Genomic DNA, 25093 nt, shown 5'->3' with positions numbered 1-25093 from the left:
ATGGCCGTTTAAAGTGGTATGATACAGCTTCAAATGCATAGTGCAGACAGAGTCTTAAAGCTGCAACAGATTTCTCCATCTCCCACCATCATGAAACCTATTCAAGATGGAACATTTGAAAATTCCCAAGATTAAGGCTCACAATCATGTTCCAGACCCAAAGTACAGTGGTACCTCAGGTTAAGTACTTAATTCGTTCCGGAGGTCCATTCTTAACCTGAAACTGTTCTTAACCTGAGGTACTATTTCTGGGTTAGCGGAGTCTGTAACCTGAAGCGTATGTAACCCGAGGTACCACTGGTAATTAGGACTATCTCTTGAGGCAAAAGCATTCTGGGATCCTGGCACTTCCCTGCTGTCAAGTATGTGACTTCTTGTTTCCTAAAACAGTTTGGACATAAAAGGCCACATGGAACCATTTCAGAACACCTCAAATTCAGCACTTAGTATTTTATTGTCCAACACAGAAATGTACCGGTGACCTGTGGTTTGTACAGCTTTCTCGACAGAACTTGTCAGCATCCCAAAAAACATGAGGGCTCTCAAAGCAACATATCAGAACATCATGGCTTCTAGTCCGTCTTCCATAAACTTCTTATAGATGGCCATAAACTTAGCCACAAATGCTTCCAGGTGATAAATGGCCTTGCTGCCCAGCTGCAGCCGGTGCTCATAGAAAGCTGCCATCTGTGCAACCTCTCCTTTCAGTTGTCCATCACAGTTGTTCAGAAGTTCAGTCAGAAGGCCCTAAAATGAGCAATAGCCAACAGTGAGAGAATTGAAGGCTCTACTCCCTAGAATGTTATGGGTACCATGGGCACTCAACAATCCAGAAAGTTACCCTGTGAGAATCAAGCCATTCAAATGATAATCTCCAATTTGGTAGGAGGGGGGACATTGTCATACAAATAACAGAACTATTATTATCACATTTACAGAGATATGCAATATATACCTGGTCCCAGATGCCCCAGGAATTAGGAATGGAATTACAAGATGCAGAGCACTATCATTGAATCAGAGAACTGTAGAGTTGGAAGAGACCCTGATGATCATCTAGTCCAACCCCTTGCAATGCAGGAATATGAAGGGATCAAACTTGCAACCTTGGTGTCATCAGCACCACGCTCTTAACCAACTGAGCTATCCAGGCTGCACTATGAACGGTGAAAAATAAAAATGATTAACATGTGCATCCCAAGCTTCCATTTAATCCTAGTCTCTGTTACTAAACCAATTAATAATCACAACATCAGTTACCTTTATTATAATCTCTGGAGGAATGCAATGGGTTAAGAGTTCATAGAGTCGCCCACGAACTTCCAGGAGCCTGTTGGAATAAAATCATTGGAAAGCTAATGCTTGGTTTTAACTCACTGTAATGCAAAGTTTTAAGGTTTAGTAACTGGCTTTTAAGTCTCATTCATTCATTCATTCATTCATATATATATTCATTCAGCTATGACAATCTCAGTCAAATTACCAAGTCAGAAAATTCAGTTCTCAAAACATTCAAGCTCAATTTGTTTTTGCTTTTTAAATCATGGGTGCACATAGCCCCAAGAACTCCAGGCTGGACGGGGTTAGGGATGGATCGGGGTGCATTTCTACTGGCAAAGAAAAACTTTGTTGGTGAGGGACAACGGACTATGCCCACTTAAAGCTCTGTGGGCATAGATCTACCAGCCATAGGCCCTGAAGAAGGGTGTTCTGGGTGTCTGGCAGAGGAAGCCTTGGCTCTGCTGGATTCCAAGGCTCCTCTTCACTGCACCAGTGACGAGTGCCAGAGCACACGGAAACGCTGTTTATTTGTAAAAAATATATACGAATACTGCATGTAGCATTGTGGGGTTAAACTTGTTAAGCCTGCAGATGAGGGGAACATCTCTGTAGTTGGGAATGAAGAGAAGACCTTCGTGCTCTTTGAGTTTTTGTGGCTCGGGAAGCATAAGAGTCATGTAGCCAGAGGGTATATTTAGAGACTCAGAAGAATGCAGGAGCAGATAAAGGCATGATCTCAGCAGACAAAGGAACTGGAGCTTTTAAAATTTGAGAAACTGGACATCAGTCAATAGTGTTAAGGGAACTATGTCTAGGCAGGGAGAGCTGGACTATATTTAATATACACTTTTTGCTCCATTGGGTGGAATGCTTTTCTGTGCATGTTAACTTCCCTTGTGCTTAATTTTTTTCCTAAGAACTGCCTTCATCTTTTTACTCAACTTTTAACTTTGTTTCATTTATTTAAAAGCACTAATGTGGTGGCGTTTGTTAATATAACCCCATGTCTAACATGCCAGGTTCTACACTACCTTGAAGTGTTCTTGTGGAGACACAAAGGCAATTTTAGGTTGCCCAGTGAAAGGCAGCCTTGTAGAAAAAGATATTTGAAAGATATTTAATATATTTGAAAGAAATATATTATCTGTATTATGCTTCGTATGCCAATTCACTGGAACGCCAAGTGATTTAATTAAGTATGCCAACATTTCCAGTAGCAAAGCAAGTTTTTCCTCTTACGTTTGGAGGACACTGTAAGAGAAATTTTGAGCTTACCTAATTTTGAGATACCTGGTATAATTGTTTTGATCACCCTGAATAATCGCCTGAATCTGAAAGCCTAAAGCTGGCCAACTGCCAAAGCTAGCAAGCAATCCTGCAACACTATTCTCCTGAGCCGCGTTTTCCAAGTGGAACAGCTTGTTAACAGCAGCATAGTCAGTGCTCTGCAATTTCTAAACAAGGCTTACAACAGCGACAAACTTCTCTAGCATGTCATGGTCCAACACAAGGAAGTCTCAAAATGCTTGTTGGGATGCTTGAAATGACAGGAAACCATCTACAAGCCACAACAGTTGGCAGCAGCTCTGTAGTTAACGTGACAGTTGTCAATGTCTCTTGCTGGCAGTGGGGAGCCGTTTTATCTATATGCACCTTTTAAAATCCTGAGTGTTGAAAAGAAATGATGAGGCAGGTACCTTGGAATTAAAAACAACTTCCTCCTGGCCCTGGATTTTACTGGCACCTGCGTCATTCAACCCCAATAGTCTCTTATAAAAAGGTAAAGGTAAAGGACCCCTGACAGTAAAGTCCAGTCGCAATAATGCTGGGATTGCGGCGCTCATCTCGCTTTACTGGCCGAGGGAGCCGACATTTGTCCGCAGTTTTTCCGGGTCATGTGGCCAGCATGACTAAGCCACTTCTGGCGAAACTAGAGCAGTGCACAGAAACGCCATTTACCTTCCCGCCGGAGCGGTACCTATTTATCTACTTGCACTTTGACGTGCTTTCAAACTGCTAGGTTGGCAGGAGCTGGCACCGAGCAATGGGAGCTCACCCCGCTGCGGGGATTCGAAACGCTGACCTTCCGATCGGCAAGCCCAAGGCTCAGTGGTTTAGACCACAGCGCCACCCGCGTCCCTAAGTCTCTTATAGGCAGCTCCTCCATTTCAGCAAATGCTAGCCTGGGACTGAGCTAATAGGGAGTCCACCACTAAGAAGCATGAACACTTATTTCACAACCACAGAGCTGCTATTATCCAGAGATGCAGGATGTGTTCTAAAATTAGGCTGCTTGCTGTAAGATGGTAGGTAAGAGGGCACACAGGTTTTAATAAAAAAAAATTGTGAAGAGCAATCATGGAATTGTAGGCAGCCATCTCTTTTTCTACGCCTAAAGCAACAAGTAAAAAATAGCTCACATCAAAAAGGACCACACAGAGGGGAATCTGTGTTGAAAGCATTCATATATCTGCACCACACATTTAAAGAACTATTATGCCCTTGAAAGGTCATGGCTTTTCCCAAAGAATCCTGGGAGTTCAGCAGAGCAGTTTAACAATCAATCCCTCTTTCCAGGGGTTTTCAAGAAACTGTAGCTCTGTGAGGGGAACAGAGGTCTCCTAACAACTCTCAGCATCCTTAACGAACTACAGTTCCCAAGAAGCCATATAAATAGTGGCTTGAAATGTATGGTGCAAATGTGGCCCACTTCACACAGCGCCGTATCTCTTAAGAGTTTTAATGAGATCAGGAGCAGAACACATGACTAACGGTATCATCCGTTCACAGCAAGGAAGGATTCAGTGCTCCAAATTCACCATGACAGGATGTCATTTTGTTTCTGCCAATGCAATATATCTAAAGCTAGACAAATGGCTGGCAGCTGTAAAGAGGGCAGCGGCGAACGAGTGCCAACACCAGAGCACTTCATTGGCTGAAAAGAAAAAGTTTTACAGCACAAACAAACAAAGATGCTCTCATCCGATCCAGCTGGAAATGCTTCATTGCACTGAGCAAGCAAGTTTGTTTTACAGCAGCCTGGTTCATTGCAGCTGTTTTTAGAATATCAAAGATGGCTGCTAATGGGAACTTGACATCTCAGTGAGTCATTTTGCGCACTGCATACCATAGGAACGTCCTTGCTGGAAAATAACCCGAGACTCCACCAAGCCCAGCTATCTGAGTACATGACTGCTACTCTTTCCTCACAAAGAAATTGGAAATAATACACAGTTGAAGTTTCTCTGTGGTGAACATCTGGCTAATTCAGATGACAGCCTTGAGATGGGTTAAGAGGTCTGAGAACTTAAAGAAGTATGTGTTGGCCTATTCGGACCCCATTTTCTTAATGGCGACACGGACCATTCATAACGTAGGAATATACTGTGAGCAGGGCAGTGGGGTGGGGTAAGGTAAAGAAAAGCTATGACCATGAACTGTAACATTGCTCCCTGCCCCTGCTCAGGCTGCACAGAAAAAGCAATTGGGTTCCTGAAATTCAAGCTGATTGTGAAGATAAAATTTAACTGACAGAATTCTACAAGCAAGCACCTCCGTATGGCAGAGCTGCCAGGCACCATCCTGTCACCCAGGCATCTTCGCTTGGTTGCGAGTGCAAAATGCGCCTGGCTAATTTCAAACACTGAGACCATAGCCATTGTGGCTAGTAGCTACTGTGATCTGCTCCAAAACAACAAGAATTTCTGTAAAGGAACTGCATCAGAAACTGGGATTTTAATATATAATTGTCTCATAGCGTGAGGTGCCCCGGAGGCAGAATACTGTATGTTACTGCCTGCAACAGATTTACCGTATTTTCGCCCCATAAGGCGCACCGGCCCTTAGGACGCACCTAGTTTTTGGGGGGGGAAATAAAGAAAAAAAATTATTTTCCCCCCCCCAGGCGCGGGGCTGGGATGGGAAGCTGTCCCCCGAGCTTGTGGGGCTGGCGGCGGGGAGAAGCAGGCTTCTCCCACCGCCAGCCTTCTAACCAGGTCAGGGGGCAGCGGGAAAGGCGCGCTGTGCCTCTCCCGCTGTCCCCCAAGTTTGTGGGGCTGGCGGCGGGGAGGAGCAGTCTTCTCCCGCCGCCAGCCTTCTAACCAAGTCGGGGGACAGCGGGAAAGGCGTGCTGCGCCTCTCCCACTGTCCCCCGAGCTTGCGGGGCTGGCTTCTCCCCGCCGCCAGCCTCTAAACCAGGTCGGGGGACAGCGGGATGGCGGCGTTCCGCCTCCCCGCTGTCCCCCGAGCTTGTGGGGCTGGCGGTGGGGCTCTCCTGAAGCCTGGAGAGCAAGAGGGGTCGGTGCACACCGACCCCTCTCGCTCTCCAGGCTTCAGCGAAAGCCTGCATTCGCCCCATAGGACGCACACACATTTCCCCTTCATTTTTGGAGGGGAAAAAGTGCGTCCTATAGGGCAAAAAATACGGTATTTGTTTAGGAACACAGGTTGCCACTTTAGACCAGGTGAGACCACTTGCCCATCTAAGCCCAGTTTTGTGTATTCTGATTGGCCGTGGTTCTCCGGGGTCTCAGGAAGAGAACAGTGTTTTCCATCACCAGCTACCTGCTTCTTTTAACTGGAAGTGAACCTGGGATCATCTTCATACCATGCACATGCTTTTGCTGCGAGGCTGTACAGCTGTTTCAGGATTCCTGCATGCCGTTAACTATCCGCTTTCAGAAATCTTTTTCTCCAAACATTTACACACTGATATAAAAGCATGTGTAATACCTTAATGACCAAGGCTAACCTCATCAGCCTGAAATTTACTTCAATCAACTCCTACCGGGTTTTTATCAAGTTCCTGGAAATGCACTCTGTCTAGACATTCTAGCACACACAATATTAAGCTGCTACGCTGCATTTTAATATCGGACAACTTACAAGCACCATCCATTTTACAGCTAGGCACTGTCCCCCACCACACTGACCTACCTCTGCGGGGTCTGCTGACCAACAATGGCGTTTGCCGTCTCTCTCAGATACACCTCCCAGTCCGTCTCGGAAATGTCTTGGTCTGGAGTGAAAGGATACCTGTGCAACAAACAGCGATGACTTGCTTAAATACAAAACAAACAAACAGCCCTTTTATAACCAAAACTCCCTCCTGTATTCACCCATTCTTCTGGACTTACTGTTGCACCCTGCATGCCTCACACATCAGAAGGGCCTTTCGGAGATTTCGGCCGGACTTTTCTGCAATCCTCTGAGCGAGTTCTCGAGGAAGAACCAGACCCTCCTTCTTACACACAACGGACAATACGTTGCAGATCTAGAGATTCAACAGGGCAATTAACAGTTTTGCATGGTACCTCGCTTTCCAAAAATTCCAAGTATCTCCACTCTAGTCAAAATTGCTGCAGCAGCCAGCTATGGGGGAAGTCCCTTTATTATAAAAGGATATGTGAAGTCACAAAGGAGCCAGTTTTACAAATAATGCTTGCAGGTGACCTGCACCCACCTTCTGAGTCACCTCTTCCTTGCCACAAGCCCCATTTGCCAGCCCTCCTGAGTACCAGGTAAGAGCAATGTGATGTCTTCCCAAGCGCATTCCTCTATGAAGGAATAAATTCCTTCCTGCTGCTCCTTGAGCCAGGGACAAACCACATCAGCAGTTGCTCCCTGTATTCTTTACAGTAGCAGCGAGACAGACATACTACTAGCCTACCTCACATGGTTGTAAGAAATACACAGCTATGTTGATATAGTGCTTTCAGCAACTATTTAACAAATTCTAAGTGGTATTTTCTAGTTTCAGAGAAATGCTTGGAGAAGTGTGGACTAGAGAATGTTTGGAACTAAGCATTGAATCATAGAATCATAGAGTTGGAAGAGACCACAAGGGCCATCGAGTCCAACCCCCTGGCAAGCAGGAAACACCATCAGAGCACTCCTGACATATGGTTGTCATTGGTGGCAGAGTTTCAAAGACCTCCAACAGTTCTTTCTCTCCCTCCCATGACTTATTACCTACCATTAGGTGTCCAGCTATTTCTTAGTCCACAGACACTTCTGCCCCATTCCAATCCTCGCTAAACAAATAAAAATTACAACCCGCATTTTTGAAGAAAACTGCAGTCATGCAAAGTACTGTAAAGGGGAACCTAATTCGGAAGTGTTCCATGCACACAGACACAGGATTAACTAGGCAGACAGAGTCAGGGGAAAACAAAGAACAAGGAATCCCAAATCAGGTATTTAAACTTGTTGCATCCAACATTACACAGAGTAAAATGCAAGTGCACTGAAGGGCTGTCTGTCTGCCCCTGCCTTGAACCTACATCTTCAATGCTGGGCGCAGGCACTCGCACTGCAAGACACCTGCTCCGGATAGGTGCAATGACTTTCGATGTAGAATTGCAGCACAGAATTAATCTGCAGGTAGCCATATACTTCTCCATGGTTCGGCGCAACGCATGCTGGGCATCTTTTGTAAGCTTGTCCACTTCAGTCAACAGCACCACTGAAAAACAAAACAAAACAAAACAAAGCCAACCTTTATCATGCTCTCACAGAGTCTATCTTAACTTGGTTTTTCGCTTCTGCTGATACAATGGGGCAGGATTAGAGAAAACCTTCCCACTTGTGCCTCTTCCACTGAAGTTCCCGGGAGGTGCTTCCCCACGGTGCAATCCTGCGCTGATGGCAGTTTGTGTAAATATTCTAGCCATATGTCTGGGAAAGGCACATCGCCTGAAACAGCCAGGGAATGGCTGGCTTAGCCACGACAGCACGGAAGAGGAGTTCTTGCAACTGGGATGCCTCTGACCTTGCTTTGAACCCAGGATCTTCCGCTTACTATTTCCAGCATCTCCAGGTAAGGCTAAGAAAGGATCCTGTTTAAAACCCTGGAGAACGACTGCAAGTCGGTGCAGACCATCCTGGTATTCTCCAAGTGTTGTTGGACAACAGCTCCCATCATCTGTGACCACTTAGCCATGCTGGCTGGGGCTGATGGGAGTTGTAGTCCAACAATATGTATGACTTGCTTATATGGCAGCTTCCTAAGTTCACATGGGTCTTTCCCTTGAGAGAAGCACTTTACCAGGAAGGAAGCTACTACATAGCGGGGGGGGGGGGGCAGAGAGAGACAGAGACTCTGTATTCAACCTCGTCCATGTGATTAGGAAGTATTTACATATGCATGAAATCGCAGTACAATGAAATGTCTTCCTTTTCGTTCTGTATGAGTGAGTGTGACAAGTCAGGAACTGGCCTGAGCTGGTGCTACTTTTGCAAAAAAATAAAAAATAAAAAAGCAACACTACATTGCCACTTCCCACCAAGAATAATGACTAAAAAGCCAGCTTAGTTCAGCCAAAGAAAACTGATGATCAGCTGAAGCCGACGAATGAATATTGTTACAGAGCCAATGCACACTGCTGCAAATCTTTTATATCCAAGGTTCAAAAGGTATTTGTTTAAAACATTTTTTACCCAGCTCTTCAGCTGAAAAGGCTCCCAGAGCAGCTTACAAAGATCAGAACTAAAGAGTCCTTGCCCTCAGGCTTACAATCTAAACGACAGGACACACAAGGAAAGGGACTTGGGAGGGAGGCAGAAAAAAGAAGAAGCTATGTCAAGCGCTTGTTCTTAGTTACACAATTCAGATCACCGGATTCAGAGGCCAGAGAGCCAACCTTTACAGGTAGTAATGATGATACCATTGCTATTAAAAAAATCAACACTGTAAACTGAAGATTGCATTTGGCTACAATAAGCTTAAGAGCTGATGCTCTACAGCAGGCATTGGCAAACTCCGGCCCACCAGATGTTTTGGGACTACAATTCCCATGATCCCTAGCTAACAGGACCAGTGGTCAGGGATGATGGGAATTGTAGTCCAAACATCTGGAGGGCCGGAGTTTGCCAATGCCTGCTCTACAGGGGCGTGGGGAGTTTCAAATGTTGCAAAACCAAGAGTCTCTCATGTAGCTTGTTAGTCCGCCAAGCATATTGCTACTGCAATATCGCCCTCATGCAAACAGATTATCTGCCTCTGATTCTATCTGCCAGATCAGGCTCAGCTGCATGCAGAAGGTCCCCTTCGAGACATTTGCAAGTAGGGCTGCAAAAGACTGCCTGCCTGAAACCCTGGAGAGCCCCTGCCAGTCAGTGCAGACAATATGGAGCTAGATGGACCAAGGATCTCACTGGGTATAAGGCAGCTTCCTAGGTTCCTAAGTGAAGGGAACCATAGAGTATTTTGAGAATACAAAGTCGCAGAAGAATCAATAGGTGAGAAGAGTCTAGATGCCTTCTAACAGCATGCAAACCTCCCACTTTCTGAATACCATGAAGCTCAAAGCGAAAATTCAAACATCAACAGCTATGGATCTTTCGGACAATTATTACAATTACAGAAATAAATTGGAGCTATATATACTATTATCTGGAACACAAGTATTGCACATATTTCAATTTCCCCCCTCATTTCTGAAATACATGCATTTCTGTTGGGGAACTACAATATTTCTGGAAATTCTGTATCTCTAAAAGTGACAGAAGACAAAAAGAGCTGGAGAATACAAAGAATTTACAATATTCAAAGCACATGGCTGATCTTGTGCAAAGTACTGCAAGATATTTTTCTTCAAGGTTATTGCTCATTTACAGACCTTTAAAATCTCGCTGGGTGCTTGTCTCAAGTTGCTGTGATTGAGCTAATGTCTTCAGTAATTCCTGAATTACCACCCGGTCACTGTTTCCTGCATCGCTGAAAATAAGTTCAGATTAAAATATGATACTCAAGGAGGGTGCAGTGCATGGCTGGGGAGAGTCCCAAGGGCCAGACAGAGAGGGCTGGAGGGCGGCATATGCGAGCAATTCCTTAAAGATATACAGCCATACCTCAGAAGTCAAATGGAATCCATTCCGGAAGTCCGTTGGTTCGGAAACCAAGGCATGGCTTCTGATTGACTGCAGGAAGCTCCTGCAGCCAATCAGAAGCTGCGTCGGACGTTCAGGTTCCAAAGAACATTCGCAAACCGGAACACTCACTTCCGGCGTTCAGGAGCCAAAATGTTCAACTCGCAAGGCATTCGGGATCCACGTTACGACTGTACTTTGGTTTCTTTAACAGTAAAGTTGGAGCTAGCTTTAAAATTGCAACAATAAAACAAGGGTCTTCTAGCACCTCGGTAGTTTTTGCTGCAATGGGCTATAAAATTTACTCCTCTGAAAATTATAAGAATTGCAAAATTCCCACAGCCTCTTACTGGATCTTGTGAGCTTACTGCAAACATACCTTGGGTTAACTTCAAGGTGATAGTTGCTGGCAATAGTGCTAATTTCAATCTTCTTTTTAGAAGGCGCCTGAAAAGAAAGATTATTAAACAAAAAATGCATTTTAAAGAGATCAGTGACGGAAAGACTTAGCTGGAATCAGTGGGTTATGAATACAGGCTTCAAAAACCACCCACTGCTAACTGCTTAGCATGAGCTGAGTTGAAGGACTTGAAGGGCTTAACGGCACGCAGGCTGCAACGCACCAGGGAAACTACGAAATAAAGAGACTCAGCGTGAAAATGGCGGCAGGTGGAATGGCATGCAAGGAAAAGGGTAACACCCTGGGTTCAACGCTCTCAAATTCAAGCAGCATGCTAACCTCTTGGAAAGGATGGGATGTGCCCCAGTTCGCATGTCGCTTTAGATCATAGTTTAAAACTAAGGTTTCATGGTTCCTTCTCCTTCTCTGCCATGACTTGTCATGTTGTCCAAAGCTGGGTTCATGAATAATCTTATGCACTTCTATCAGGTTGCCTCTGGCTTGCCTTTTCTCTAAACTAAAAAGCACCCAAAATCTCCTCATAAGGAAGTTGCTGCTTCCTCTGAATCATTTTTATCACCCTTTTCTAAAACCTGTTACCACTCTACAATATCCTTTTGGAGTTGAGGTGACCAGAACTGTACAGATTTGTATAGCAGCCTTATGATATTGTTTATTTTCCCTTCCTTTCCTAATGATCCCTAGCATGGCGTTCCAGCTCTTTTCACAGCTGCTGTATATTGGGTTGATATCTCAACCGAGTTAGACACTATGACCTCAAGGACTTGTTCCTGATCAGTCACCACCAGTTCATGATCTTCAGTATCCAGTTCAGCTTCTAATATTGTGGTTTTAAGCAACTCACAAGCATTTTGGGGATATTTGACACCTTTGTCCTTGTCTTTCAGCTTTCTTTCTTACCAATCCCCTCATCTGGAGGAAGATCTCTCTTTTGAAGTCAAATGTAACCATGTTGGGTTCTCTACGCAATTCTTCATTTACTCATATAGTTCATTTAATAGCACTATGGTTACTGTTCCAAACTGCTTCACCAACACTTCTTACACCGGATCCTGGGCAGGACTTACCGTATTTTTCCGTCTGTAGGACACCCCCTTCTATAAGACCCCCCCTATTTGGGGGGATTCAATTTTAGGAAAATGAGGAGAGATGGCCCAAAGTTGTTGAGCCTCTCCCCACACACAGCTGTGGGCAGGAAACACTCTCTAGATCAGCCTTTCTCAACCTGTGGGTCCTCAGATGTTGTTGAACTACAACTCCCATCACCCCTAGCTAGCATGGCCAGAGCTCAGGGATGATGGGAGTTATAGTCCAACAACATCTGGGGACCCACAGGTTGAGAACCGCTGCTCTAGATCGTTTCCCGCATGCAGCGGCATCAGGGGAAGTTGCGCTCCTGGGAACACAACCTCCTCTGATGCCACCGCGTGGGAAACGATCCAGGGAGTGCCTGCTGCACGCAGCAGCATCGGGGGAATTTGCACTCCCGCCAACGAGCTGGCTGGCGGCACACCACTTCTCCCACCCCACCCCCCAAGGCCACTATCTGTGTATTGGACGACCCGTGTTTTCTTGACATGATTTTTGAGTGAAAAAGCCTCGTCCAATACATGGAAAAATATGTTACGTCCAGGGTCATTGCCCTTCTGGTCAGTTCCATGACCAACTGTCCTTGGGCAAAGTCATTTGGGGTATCTATAGAGATTTTACATTATCCTTCCAGCTTCTCTGTAAGATTACAACTTCCCAGTTTCTTGTACATTGAATCATGACTTGCGTCACGTCCGATTTTAGGAACTAATAATATTGATAGAAACTTCATTCTACTTCTCTAAAAACATTCTTCGTGTGTACAGTAAGGCTTTCAAGTATACCTTTTACCCACGGTGATTAAACAGACCTTATCTAGTTCAGATCAAACTCCAAAATGAAGCTATACAGACACTGCAGCATCATTCTGCTCTGCCCTATTTTAGTTTAAAAGTGCTAACCTTCACATCTCTTTCTGTGCTTATATTAATAACGTGCCACTACTTTATATGCAGGGATTTTGAAGATGATGATAAAGACATTTGTCAAGTTCCGCCCATAGCTAGATGCCAAAGGACCCTCAGATAGGAAAGCATCTGACAGGAAGGGAAGCTGATATTTTGAAAGACTATCTACTTAAAACTGTTCCACTTAAAACTCCCCAGCATTAAGACATTTGCAGGCACAACATGTTCCCATAATGTCTTATTAACTTAAGCAGGAAAATTTAATTTAAAAAGAAATAAAAATGGCAAGAGAGACCGTTTGCACAATGCTTTGGAAATATCTGTCTTCTCCAAGAACTCTGCTGATTACTAACCACTCTCTTTGCAATTTGCTGATTAAAATGCAAGCTTTCCCCCAAAAAAGATTTTTGAATTGATAGAAAGAAAATCTTTAGTAATAGATTTTCCAGGGGCTGTTTTCACTCCCCAAGCAGCTAACTATGCAAAGAGTTCATTATGTTTGTTGAAAACATCACTTTGCAAATACTTCTTATCAAGTTATTGGTGGCATGTGAGAAAGAAATAATAATTAGTCAGTGAAGCCCACAATAAAGACGAACTAGTTTCTTGACACTAACTGCAGGCTTCAGCCTGAGACAGCAGGAAATGTAAGCTAAGTGCCCAACTAAATCATTTCAAATATCACACAACTGAAGGGAGATAATAGTACCGGTAAATCCTTGGCAGTGATTTGCCAGGGAAAATTCCTCCAGCACAGAATGTTTACAGCCTAATCAAGTGCTAATTCATAATAGGAGGAAACAGCCACTGGTTATTTAACCAACTGTGGAAATGGTGCTTAAATTGCCTGTAGGTCCTTTTCCAGCCTGGACACAAAAGGGCAAAAGTGTGTAGACAGCCACAGACATGCCTTCTCCACTTCCAAACTTTGCAGACTTAGGGTGGAAGTCTGAAAGGCCCTGTAAGAGTGTTTGCCTGAACACACGTACAAGCCCCCACATTATCTGGGTGCACAATTGCGAGGAAGCTGGGAAATACTTTCAGGTAAACATGGGACGCGGGTGGCGCTGTGGGTTAAACCACTGAGTCTAGGACTTGCCGATCAGAAGGCTGGCGGTTCGAATCCTCGCAACGGGGTGAGCTCCCGTTGCTCGGTCCCGGCTCCTGCCAACCTAGCAGTTCAAAAGCATATCAGTGCAAGAAGATAAATAGCGGGAAGGTAAATGTCGTTTAAGGGACACGGGTGGCGCTGTGGGCTAAACCACAGAGCCTGGGACTTGCCGATCAAAAGGTCGGCAGTTCGAATCCCCGTGATGGGGTGAGCTGCTCCTGCCAACCTAGCAGTTCAAAGCACGTCAAAGTGCAAGTAGATAAATAGGTACTGCTCCGGCAGGAAGGTAAACGGCGTTTCCGTGCGCTGCTCTGGTTCACCAGAAGCGGCTTAGTCATGCTGGCCGCATGACCCGGAAGCTGTAAAGCGAGATGAGCGCCACAACCCCAGAGTCGGCCACTACTGGACCTAATAGTCAGGGGTCCCTTTACCTTTACTAAACATGCTTACATGCTCAGCAGTTGGGAGTGAAAGGGGGAGAACTGGAGATATTGGATTGCCCTGATCTGCGTACCCCTTTGGACATCAGGGAGTGAGGAACCTCAGGCCTAGGGGACAAATATAGTCTATGCACTTTTGCCCTCCTGCATCCAGGTCGGAGATTAAAAACTAGCATGTGTTGAAATGTGCTGGCTTTTCCTGCATTATGTTGACAGTCAACATCTTTATCTCCTTTTGTAAATATGAAGTTAGGGCAGATTCTTACTGTTATGCTCTGATGTTCGATCCTCAGCTTCTCCACTCCGGAGCCATACAGTTCTCTCAGCAGGCACATGATTCTGGTCTTTTTTCCAGCTCCTGAAGGCCCATACACTAACAGATGAGGAAAGTCGCCACACTGAACCTGTCAAATGGAATACAGTAAAACTGAATTACAGTAATGTCTCAGTCAGCATCATGCTTAGTCAGCATCATAAACACAGAGAATGAGACATATTTTAGCATACCGTTCCCCACACTAGTTTTACAGCCCTTCACAATGTTGTCTTTTCCTTTGGAAGGCCATCGATTTAGACATGAGCACAAAACAGAGAGTTCAAGAGGACATGAAACTGTGACCGTGCATGGCGTGAGTCTGATAAAAGCCCTTGGTGCATCAGGTTTTCTAGGAGTCAGGTGGCTTGAGAACACATCCCGAAACAAACTAGGACCTGGAAGACCAGAGTTCAAATCCCCACTCAATCATGAATCTTCAACTCTCAGCCGACCTAACCTACCTCACAAGGTTGTTGTGAAGATAATATAGAGAAGAAGAGAAGGAGGTGTGCCCCCTTGAGATCATTGGAGGAAAGGTGGGATATAAATGGAATAAAAATAAAAATAGTCAGAAAGTGGCATACAGCAAACTTGAAAATAACTTAGAGAACCCAATTTTTAATAAACTAATGCAGAATTTTGTTGCAAGCCATAGACACCCTTATCCAGGGGTGTAGCCAGGATTTTTGTTTGGGTGGGCAGGACTTTTGTTAGGGCGGGACATAACAGACATGATTGGTCAGTTAGTTAAGTATCTCTATTGTTTTACTTGATGGGGGGGGTAGCTGCCCCCCCGGCTTATTTGGACATTGAGCCCTAGGATCAAAGAGTTGGAAGGACCTCAAAGGTAATCTGTTAAAGGAAATCCACAATCACAGCATCTCCAATAGATCAAAATCTAGCCTCAGGTGGAAAATGAAAGAAAGCACACCACCTTTTGAAGCAAACTAAAGGACTGGAATTCAGTTGCAGAGCACTTTTTTCCCTTTTGTTTTTTGCACAAAATGGTCTGCAGAGTAAAGGTTTCAGTTCTCTGACATCTCTACCCAGGTAGACCTGGAGAGCTGTTGCTGCCACCAGCCATTGTAGAAAATAATGGGCTAGATGAAACAACCATCTGATTCCATACAGGGTAGTTTCCTAGTTTCCTAATGGATCAGGGTTAGAATGTGAACGACCTGAGTGCCCCAAGCTACTCAACTGAGTTCTCTCTATCATACAAGACTGCCAGTATCATAGGATGCCAAAAAAGAATATTTCGGGATTCACTGGTTCATTCTGCCAGGTTTACGTACATCTTTCATACTTTAGCCTCTGCGCCTAGCTAGCTCCATTTAATCTGTGGTTGACTGCATTCCAGAACGAGGCCTGTCTTGTATCACAGGAGCCAACCCTTGAAATCTGTGTCAGATGAACTATTTTAACCCCGAAACAATCACTTTTTGCAACAGAGCAATTGCATATTTTGTGGTCAAGAGTACACAAAGTGTTCCTACTTCATTTTAGATCTGACAAGCAATGTATTACAGTGGTACCAAGTTAAGTTTATATATAGACAATTACCCTGGGGTAAATCATCTTTCCATAAACAAGCCACCAAACATGAACAGCAGCAGCTAGAGTTAGAGAGAAAAAGTTCTGGGAGGAGATCACCAACGGTTAATTGCTTTGGTACTTGAGCCTGTCTAATATGCATTCTTTAACCTAGAAGCCCTATTCCCAAATCCCTAATGGATGGTGAATGTTGAAGGGAAAACATAACACAAAGACCACCACCACCCCCCCCAAAAAATTCATTTTTTAAAAAAATTACATGTTCCAGGATTGAGCTTTTTGCTCAAATCAAACCACAAGAGCCTAACTCCAAAACCAAGACACAATGGCATTGTGATGTTCGCTTTGTGAAATTTTTGAATGCAAAGTCACACAAGTAGTGGAATCCCCCCTCCCACACTGCAACCCAAAAATAATTATTTGTGCAATCAAAGGCATAGGTAAAGGTAAAGGGACCCCTGACCGTTAGGTCCAGTCATGGCTGACTCTGGGGTTGTGGCGCTCATCTCGCTTTGTTGCCCGAGGGAGCCGGCATACAGCTTCCAGGTCATGTGGCCAGCATGACTAAGCTACTTCTGGTGAACCAGAGCAGCGCATGGAAACGCCGTTTACCTTCTCGCCGGAGTGGTACCTATTTATCTACAGTGGTGCCTCGCAAGACGAAATTAATCCGTTCCGCGAGTCTCTTCGTCTAGCGGTTTTTTCGTCTTGCGAAGCAACCCTATTAGCGGCTTAGCGGATTAGCGCTATTAGCGGTTTAGTGGCTATTAAAGGCTTAGCGGCTTAGTGGCTAAAAAGGCTATTAGCGGCTTAGCAGCTTAGAAAAAGGGGGGGGAGCGAAAAAAATCTCAATACTCGCAAGACATTTTCGTCTTGCGAAGCAAGCCCATAGGGAAATTCGTCCTGCGAAGCGCATCGAAAAACGGAAAACCCTTTCGTCTAGCGGGTTTTTCGTCTTGCGAGTCATTCGTCTTGCGGGGCACCACTGTACTTGCATTTTGACGTGCTTTCGAACTACTAGGCTGGCAGGAGCAGGGACCAAGCAACGGGAGCTCACCCCATTGCGGGGATTCGAACCGCCAACCTTCTGATCGGCAAGCCCTAGGCTCTGTGGTTTAACCCACAGCACCACCCGCGTCCCTTTTTAATCAAAGGCATACCATTGCTTAAAGTCCACTGGAATTGGAGGATTCTTAAGTTTGCAGTGGATTTTATGTTGCCCTGGGTTCAATTACCTAGTAGCCATGTTCTCTGTCTTGGAAGTGTGATACTATCACAAATTACTGGTGCTGCAAACAGTCACTGCCTTATACAGAGACAGACAGTATAAGCTGCCTTATACTGAGATATACCACTGGCCCATCCAATCCTGTGTACAACAGCCTCCCCACTCCGTATGTTTTGGATTACAACTTCCAATAGCCCCAGCCACCAGGGCCATGCTGACTAGGACCGATAGGAGTTGTGGTCCAAAACATCTGGACTGGAAGTCTCCAGGCTGGGGAAGCCTGGTCTATACTGAGAGCCAGCAACTCTCCAGGGCTGCAGACAAGTCTTTCTAGCCCTACTGCCAAACGCTAAACTTGATAACTTGATTATCATTCAAGCTTTGCATTAAAAGGTCACAGGCTGCATCTCTGGCATTTCATGGACTCTAAGCCCTACTATTTTGCACTGGAGTTTTTTTCTCTAAACATGTATGCCTGCATGTGTAAATATTCTTGCCAACTGACATATTTTGTGCTTACAATGGAGGCAGTTCAGGTCTATGAAAGCTCATGCCCCAATCAATCTTGTACGGTATGGTATTTGGTACTCCCAAATACCATAGTTTTTGCTTTGTACCTGCTGTTCAGCACCATCATGAGGGAGAGAAGCTACGGTGCTTTTCCAAACCAGGGTTCAGTACCTGGATAGGTGAGGCGGTAACAAAGAGAAATAAATGCACCTGAGGACATACACAATGCATTTTTGTCATCGCAGCTTGCCCCCTCCAAATGTATCCAAGAGCCTGACTTAACTTGAGCTCACGCATCAGCCACATAAAGGGTATTCTCAGTTAGCAGGTATGCACATATGCTCACTACACATGCTCAGATGCTTTTCTTTTTCTTATTACTTCATGTACTGCAGGACTGAAATCAATTCCAGGACTGCTCTTTGGCTGGAACCAAGGCTGGCGCTATCATTAGGTCAACTAGGCAGCCGTCTAGGGCACAAACTTCATAGGGGCGCAGTACTGACCTTTGAGGGGCACAGTTTCGTACAGATTCACTGGATTTGTGTACTGAAACACTTTCTTTGGCATTTGAGAAAGATAACCAAATATTGTCGCGTTGCCTAGTCTTGCAATTTAAATTAAATTTAGCAGTTCAAGTTTTGTGCTTTTCATTTTTTTTCCTACATCTGTTTTTGAAAATTGAAGAAATAAGAAGAAGTGTGGTGCAAATAGGTAGCTCTGCCTAGCACCGGCTCTTGCTATAACCCAACAAAACAGGAAAGAAAGGGGGATGAGGTGTTTGAAGCTATTGCGGAGAGCAAAAACACTCGCCGATACCCGAGGACCAGCGTGTCCAAAAGCCGCCGAAGAGGTGAAGAGATAAGAAAGCGAAGGGCACCCGAGCATGTGCAGAGCGCCAGCCGCCTGTCTCCCTCTCTCCCTATCTCTCTCACCAGGTTGCGAAGCTGCGCTGCCTGATCCCGGTGATAGTCCACTTTGCCGAGGGAGTTCGGCCGGTACTTGTCCACCCAGAGACTCATGGCCACGATCCGCAGAGAAAGAACCGGACTGCAAAAAAATAAATAAAAAGCGCGCGCTCCGTTGCCGCGCTCCCGCCCACGATAGGCGACTCAAGCGCCGCCACCGCCCCGTGAAAACGTCACCGAGCATGCGCACGAGCTCCTCGTTTAGGTCGTCAGCCTCGGCTCTTTCACTTCCGCCAGTTCGATCGAATCTGGGCCCCGCCTTCCTCGCTTACGGTGGCCGCCTGGGGATAATATAATGAAACAAAGGGAAGCTTAATGCAGGCGGAGAAGTGGAGCGTAGTGTGCGCCGCCTCGTGCAGGATATCGCGGCGCTGGCGGGGGCTGCCCACGTGCCATGGGTTTTCTGGGCCACAGTGTTCTGAAGAATTTGTGCTTTGAGTCACCTGCTCAGCAGCAGCGGGCAGCACATTTTCTTATTGCTTTGTGTTCTGCCTTTGCTCACGATTCCATAGAATCATACAAGTGGAGAGTTGCAAGGGGTCCCATGGGTCATCTAGTCCAACGGCCCCCCCCCCCCATGCAGGTGAAATATACTCGGAGTCGAGTGTGGATTTCATGCTCGTTATTCAGCTCATAGTAGCGAGGAATGGAAGTTCCCCCAAACTGTCTGCTTTATATACATTATTTACACAATGGGCCCCACGTGATTGGCTAATTCCGGGATTCTCCTGTAGGCCAATCAGGTTGCGGATTCACTTCCACCTGGAGCTGAATTGGGTGGCTCCTGCAGACCAATCAGACAGCTGCATTTTGACATCCTATTCAACTCAGTACATAGCAGCAGGAATCTCAGCTACTTCCTACATGGCAGGTGGCCATCCAACCTCTGCTTTGAATCCTCCACTACCTCCCGAAGGAGTCCGTTCCACTGTCAAACTGTTAAATTATTGGGACTAAAACTTTTTTCTTTTTTTTAATGTATCTTGTGTTTTTATATTGTGATTTTATGTCATAACTGCCCTGAGACTTGTGGGTATAGGGCAGTATACAAAATTAATTAATTAATAATAGTGGTGCCCAGAACTAGATACAGTGGTACCTTGGGTTAAGTACTTAATTCGTTCCGGAGGTCCGTTCTTAACCTGAAACTGTTCTTAACCTGAAGCACCACTTTAGCTAATGGGGCCTCCTGCTGCTGCCGCGCCGCCAGAGCATGATTTCAGTTCTCAACCTGAAGCAAAGTTCTTAACCTGAAGCACTATTTCTGGGTTAGCGGAGTCTGTAACCTGAAGCGTATGTAACCTGAAGTGTATGTAACCTGAGGTACCACTGTACAGTACTCCAGATGCAGTCTGACCAAGGCAGCACAATCCTTTCTGCCACCGCCACCCCTCCCTTTAGCCTCCACAACAACCCTATGAGGTAGGCTAGGCTGATAGGGAGAAAAGCTGGACCAAGGTTGGTACATAATCCAGAGAGTATTATGGATAGATTGGGATTTGAACCTCCATATCCCCTGGTCCTGGTCTAATCTGTACATGCTACACACTGGTTCCAGCTCCTAACGGCCTCAGCTAGTATGGCCATATGTCAGGGATGACAAGAGCTCTGGCCTTACAACATCCAGGGGAGAGAGGCACAGGTTCCCCATTGTTAAATAATGGGTAGACATAGCAGACGATGCAGCGATTTCTCCAAAGCAGCTCTTTATTTGTAAACTGGAACAGAACTGAACAACAAACAGCTCAGCCGGCCTGCTTTTATAGGCAGCCGGCTGTCAACATTGTAGCAACAACAACCCAGGGTTTCCCACCTAAAGTACCTTAACTGACGTGGACCTGAGTGAAAACTATATACACGATACTCCTGGTGGCCAGGGTGAGAACTTCAATACATAACACCATCCCTAATTAGTGCAACATCCTGATTCCTACAGTACTTAGCCAGATGCATTGGTGAAGCTTACAGTGGCATGGCATGGTGGCAGCAGCCCCTTCCCAGCCTCTGAAATCAGAAGTATTCTCTGAACCTGGAGGTTTCATTTAGCTGTCAAGTTAATATCTGCTGACGGAAGTGTCCTCTGTGAACCTGAAGTGTTAGGCTGTTGCTTAGAGGTGGTGATGGGGTGGATGTGGGCCAATAGACTGCAGCTGAATCTTGCAGAGAGATATCTGAAAGACTTGCCTCCTTCCCTGCAGACCCCTTGAGGGGTTAAGATCAGCACAGGCAGAAGCTTGGGGTGGTGATGACCCAGGAATGTAGCAGCCCCTAAAATGTGGAATTCCCTCCACTCAGAAGAGCACCTGGCACCTTCACTCGTTTATCCTGAGCCCCCTGAGCTGTTTATTTTTAGGGCTCCCCCTATTTCTGTGATTTGTTTTAAACTGTTTTTAATACTGAAGTTTAAATGGTATTATTTAAATTTAAATGGATCTTAGGGTGAAGAGTGGGTAATAAATCAAATTAATAAAAATAATAATAATTAAAACTTGTCTGATCCTATTTTTAAAAGCGATCTAAAGGATAAACTAGGCATGGCATTTATCACATGATTAACATGCATGATTAAAAAAAGAAAGAGCAACAGGATCTGGCTTTAGGATTGTGTACTGATTATTTGGGGGTGCTTTTTAAAAGAACCACACACACACCAGTTAACCATGTGTCTATGATATCCAGTTTGGCCCTAACCCAGGCGCCAAAGTAAAAGTAAATAAATAAATCTTACTATCCATTTTTTCCACACCATGCATAATTGTGTAAGGCTCTGTCATGTCCCCTCTTAACACTATGCTTGTCTGGATGTAAACCCCACTGTGTTCAATGGGGCATAATCCCAGATAAGTGTGCATAGCCTTCGGCTGCAATCCTGAACATACACAGTGGGACTTCTGAGTAAACATGCTTAGGCATGCAGGGTTATCTTTCTTTGTAAACTAGACAAGTCATGGCCAATCCCATTCCTACCAGCAAATGCATATGAAGTTAGGGGATTTATTTGCACTCTGCACTGTCTCTCATTTTGCATTCACCCAGAAACTCTTTGTACATTCTCATTGCCCAGTTTGGATTTTTTTTAAAATGGGGTTTTTTCAACAGCCGGTTTTGGGTTTCAGCTTCCTAAATAGTGTAGCATGTCATCTGCAAATGCAACAACCTCACTGCTGGCTCCAGGTCATTTATGAATGTCCCAGTAGAAACCCTTGAGATATCCCAGCATTCATTTCTCTCCATTGTGAAAACTGCCCATTTATTCTGCCCCACTCCTTCCCAGCAAACCTTTGATTTCAAAAAGGACAAATTTTCCTGTGACATCACGACTCCCCATCACTTTGGCAACCTGCAAATTCTTCTGTCTCTGTCCTCTCCCTGAAGTGGGGGGGGGGCAGGGGAGAGGACAGGCTGGCCAGCTATAACATTTCCGAAAATGCATTATAGTAGGGCAAACTGCTTTGCAAAAAAATGGCACTAGGCAAAACCGCACACAAAAATGTGTATATTAGGAGATGCTGGTGCTTTTTCATGAGGACTTAAAAAAAAAAAGAACACCATAGGCTGATGTGGAAATGTGGAGAATTGAATTTTATGATTGGAAAAATGAAAAATTAACAGATTCACCCAGTCCTAGTAGGAATTGACTTCCAGTGCAATGGAAGTTAACCTTCAGACTTTGATCTGGCAATCTTATAAATAACCGTAGCACGTGCTTGAGGCTGTTCTGCTGTGCAATAAGGAACAATTACTTAAAACTTAGTGAAGGACATCTGGCAAATAAAGGGCATCTGGAAGGCAGCTACCACATTTTTCCTCTGTACATCAATGATTTGTCACCGTCTACATCCAAACAAAAGCATCCTTAGGAAGAGGAAAAAGAAGAGCTTCACAGGGAAGTCTCTCAAACAGTGTGTTTAACACAAGGCAGAGACAGTGCCGACCCCATGGCTGTCAATTTTCAATTACCGTGTGGAGCTCAGAAGTGTACACCTGTATATCCACATACACAGAACAAATAAAATATGTCTCAGAAATACAGAGTGTACCATATATACAAAAAAATCAGGCGGTCACAGTGAATAGATTTCAAGTATATCTAAGAAGAATACACTAGTACTTACCTCATATCTTAAAACTCATATGCCCCAGCCAGCCCCAATCTGAATATAGTACCAGCCAGCAAGTGAAAAATCAGATGATCTAGATGATGATGATGATGATGATGATTATAATATTTATTTATACCCCACCCTCTGGCTCTAGTTCTGAGTTATTTGTTGTAAAGTGGCAAGCAAATATAGGCAACAATAAAAGAATAAATTACTGCAAGCTTCAATCAATATCATCAGTTTTTTTGTAAACTGCCCTGGAAGATAGTATCTTTTATCTAACTAAATAAAATTAATCATTGCATGCTGCAATCTGGTACCCGTGTACCTGGTGGTATATTTATTTACTGAGTAGATTAAGAGAAGCATAGGATTGTACTGTAAGGCTGCAACCCCCACCACCCTTTTCATGTTACTAAGCCTCATTTAACTCAGACATACTGTACTTCCGAGTTAAGAAGTGTGTAGGATTGTACTGTGATCTATGCCATGTTTATTCAGAAGTCCTTCTGAGTTCAATAGTGCCTACTCCCACGCAAGCCAAAGGAGCTGCAGCCTTACAAAGCAATCCTGTGCATGTCTACTCAGAAGCAATTTCGATTAATCTCAATGGGATTTAACCCCAAGTGAGTAAAAATTTGCTGTTTTACAGGATAATCCTAAACTTGCCTATTCTGAAGTGCATCCTATTGAATTCAATGGGACTTACTCCCATGTAAATGGAGTTAGGATTGCCACCTTAGTAGGCTCATGTTTGATCAACAAAGTTTCTCAGTGGTGAGAGAAGCAGAACCTGCACAAGCCAGGCTGACACAAAACCCCACACATACATTAAGTAGAATAGAAGCATTGCCACGCGACCCCACCCCCACTCATTATGCCCCCCTCCACCTCTTTCCCCCTTTTCTTCCTAATGTAACACTAATGTCCCAACAAATGAAACTGATTTGTAGAATATGTAACTTGAAAAAAGAGACATTGCACATACTTTTGTAAACCAAGAAATCTTTAATTAAAAATATGTTTAAAAAAACAAACAAATGCTCTCAGTTAAGAGTATTGTTATTATTATTTTAAGGCTATGGTAGAAAATATAAGGGACGCGGGTGGCGCTGTGGGTTAAACCACAGAGCCTAGGGCTTGCCAATCAGAAGGTCGGCGGTTCGAATCCCTGCGACAGGGTGAGCTCCTGTTGCTCCGTCCCTGCTCCTGCCAACCTAGCAGTTCAAAAGCACGTCAAAGTGCAAGTAGATAAATAGGTACCGCTCTGGCAGGAAGGTAAACGGCGTTTCCGTGCACTGCTCTGGTTCACCAGAAGCGGCTTTGTCATGCTGGCCACATGACCCGGAAGCTGTACGCCGGCTCTCTCGGCCAATAAAGCGAGATGAGCGCCACAACCCCAGAGTCGGCCACGACTGGACTTAACGGTCAGGGGTCCCTTTACCTTTACCTGGAAAATGTAAATGTAAAAAATGCCTTTCTAACAGTGAAGAGTTAAGGCTAATGAGCTGTACAGTGGTCTAAACCTCCTTTAGTATCTCCAAAATATGCTCACGTTTGGGGTATTGGCAATACACACACACTTTATTTTAATCAATCAGTTAAAGGCTGATGGTCAGTCAACTAAAAATATTAAGTCCCTATAGTTCTTCTGTTCTAGTATATCATACTTGTTTCAGTTCATCAGGACATGGGAACCATTAAACATAGTTCTCTGAAGAAGTAAGAGAGAGAGAGAGATGCACACATATGATTAGTACTCAGTTGTGCATATGAATGAAAATAAAGCCAGAGACATTGTTGCGCAGAGGCTAGAGTGCCTGTGTTTGCATTTTGAAAACCCAGGTTAATCCTGCACTTGTTCAGGAGTGCCAGCCACAATCTCAGACAAACCTTTCTTACGTGCTTGTTGCAATGCTGCGCATTAGAGAAAAGGGCAAAATAAAATTACAGTGAAGAAATAGATAGCAGCAGAATTATGATTTCCAGGGAGCCATTCATGCACACTGCTGGATCCTCTGCATGTACACCTCAGTGTGTTTCATTAAAAAGAAGAAGAAGAAGAAGAACTCTTCCCTATAGGGATCTCATTGAGCAAAGATTGGTGTCATAAAACTGGCCTTCCTTGATGGCTTGGTGTATCTACTCTGTCAGATGTCACTCTGGTTTAGAATGATTGTCCTTTCCCCACATCCTGATGGCTGTATGGCTGCAAGCAAATTTCTGTGTGCAGACTCGAGGCTAGCCCACTAATTGCTAGGAAACCTAGACCCTCACAAAACTGACAGGCTGGTGT

The 25093-nt window shown here is 44.7% G+C and overlaps 1 protein-coding gene across 1 annotated transcript; it reads right to left on the bottom strand.

The window, feature by feature from the left end:
* Positions 1 to 435: 435 nt before the first annotated feature.
* Positions 436 to 18875, bottom strand: RFC3 (replication factor C subunit 3). The gene is made up of 9 exons (XM_081004196.1): positions 18662 to 18875; positions 14385 to 14522; positions 10529 to 10596; positions 9900 to 9997; positions 7563 to 7744; positions 6417 to 6553; positions 6217 to 6315; positions 1261 to 1330; positions 436 to 747 (listed from the first exon to the last, which is right to left on the bottom strand). Exons 1-9 carry the CDS (start codon positions 18746 to 18748, stop codon positions 556 to 558), a joined length of 1071 nt encoding a protein of 356 aa, XP_080860322.1. The 5' UTR covers positions 18749 to 18875; the 3' UTR covers positions 436 to 555.
* Positions 18876 to 25093: the final 6218 nt, after the last annotated feature.

The sequence above is a fragment of the Podarcis pityusensis genome, assembly GCF_964106645.2.
Source record: "Podarcis pityusensis genome assembly, chromosome: 4".
Classification (NCBI taxonomy): domain Eukaryota; kingdom Metazoa; phylum Chordata; class Lepidosauria; order Squamata; family Lacertidae; genus Podarcis; species Podarcis pityusensis.
The sequence above is the reverse complement of the archived record's forward strand: the minus strand, read 5'-3'. Positions and strand labels throughout refer to the sequence as shown.

Excerpts from the sequence above, each read along its gene's own strand:
- RFC3 (XM_081004196.1), bottom strand. The coding sequence starts at position 18,748 with ATGAGTCTCTGGGTGGACAAGTACCGGCCGAACTCCCTCGGCAAAGTG. Across the intron at positions 7,745-9,899 it reads CACCCAGCGAGATTTTAAAG|TGGTGCTGTTGACTGAAGTG; the intron begins GTCTGTAAATGA and ends TTTGTTTTTCAG. Across the intron at positions 1,331-6,216 it reads GGTCAGCAGACCCCGCAGAG|GCTCCTGGAAGTTCGTGGGC; the intron begins GTAGGTCAGTGT and ends TTATTCCAACAG.